Source organism: Aptenodytes forsteri, unplaced genomic scaffold (genome assembly GCF_000699145.1).
Source record: "Aptenodytes forsteri isolate BGI_AS27 unplaced genomic scaffold, ASM69914v1 Scaffold61, whole genome shotgun sequence".
Classification (NCBI taxonomy): Eukaryota; Metazoa; Chordata; class Aves; order Sphenisciformes; family Spheniscidae; genus Aptenodytes; species Aptenodytes forsteri.
The window spans coordinates 3376439-3377259 of record NW_008794443.1 but is presented as its reverse complement, the minus strand read 5'-3'; the positions used below and the strand labels follow the sequence as shown (position 1 = coordinate 3377259).

At 62.5% G+C, this 821-nt stretch overlaps 1 protein-coding gene across 1 annotated transcript in view; it reads left to right on the top strand.

Annotated features, from left to right (window-relative positions):
* The first annotated feature begins 26 nt into the window (after positions 1-26).
* The window catches only part of PEX14 (peroxisomal biogenesis factor 14), an 87950-nt gene continuing 87155 nt past the window's right edge, over positions 27-821 (top strand). The window contains exon 1 of the mRNA XM_009289780.1: positions 27-158. Coding sequence (XP_009288055.1) covers positions 27-158 — 132 coding nt within the window. The remainder of the gene's footprint in view (positions 159-821) is intronic.

The window sequence follows — 821 nt, the reverse complement described above, 5'->3', positions numbered from 1 at the left end:
CTGCGCTCCCCGGTGCCCGTTGTGGCATGCCGCCCTTTGAGCCGGTGCGGCGTGCTCAGCCCTGCGACCCTTCCTTGTTGAGCTGCCTCGCTGGCGATGCTTTTCCTCAGGGCTTAGCGGGACTGCAGAACGCTGGTGGTCGAGAAAGCCGCTGTGAAGTAAGTCTACGAAAAACTCTTCTGGCGTCGGCAGCAATTTAATCACTTGTAAAACAAAGTAATAGGACGAGTGTGCGTAGGTGTATTCAAATAATACATCCCCTTACGGACAAGTGTGCCGGTCGTGAAATTGTAACATAAACAGAAAAAGCACCGGCATGCGATAAATCCTCCCCGGCGTCTTGTCGGGGCAGCTCCGTCGGGGGGGAACCCCTGGGGCTGCCAAAGCGAAGGGCGTTCCCCACGGGAGCTCCTGCCGGCCGCACAAAGTGGGATTTGCTATTTATGCCTCTTCGCAGGCTTCTGGGAGCCGTAGGACAATAGCCATGAACAATGCCCACGGTGACACCTCTCGGCGGCGACGCCGGAGCCGCGCGCCGTGGCCCTGCCGCACCGCCCGGACCAACGCGGGTTTTGTCAATGGCCCGACTGGCTTTTCCCGGCCTCTCCTTCGCCCCCGGCGACAGCCCTGCTTGATTCTTGGGTCCGGCCCCGCTGACCCCCGTCCCACCCACGGAGAGCGGCGGGACGGAGCCGCTGGACCGCGGCCACAGCGTGGGGGTTCACCCCCTTGCCAAAACGCCTTCAGGACGGGCCCCAGGCAAGGCAGGACACCGCAACCCAAACGGTCTCGCAGTCTGAGGCTTGCTCTGCCCCGAGCCG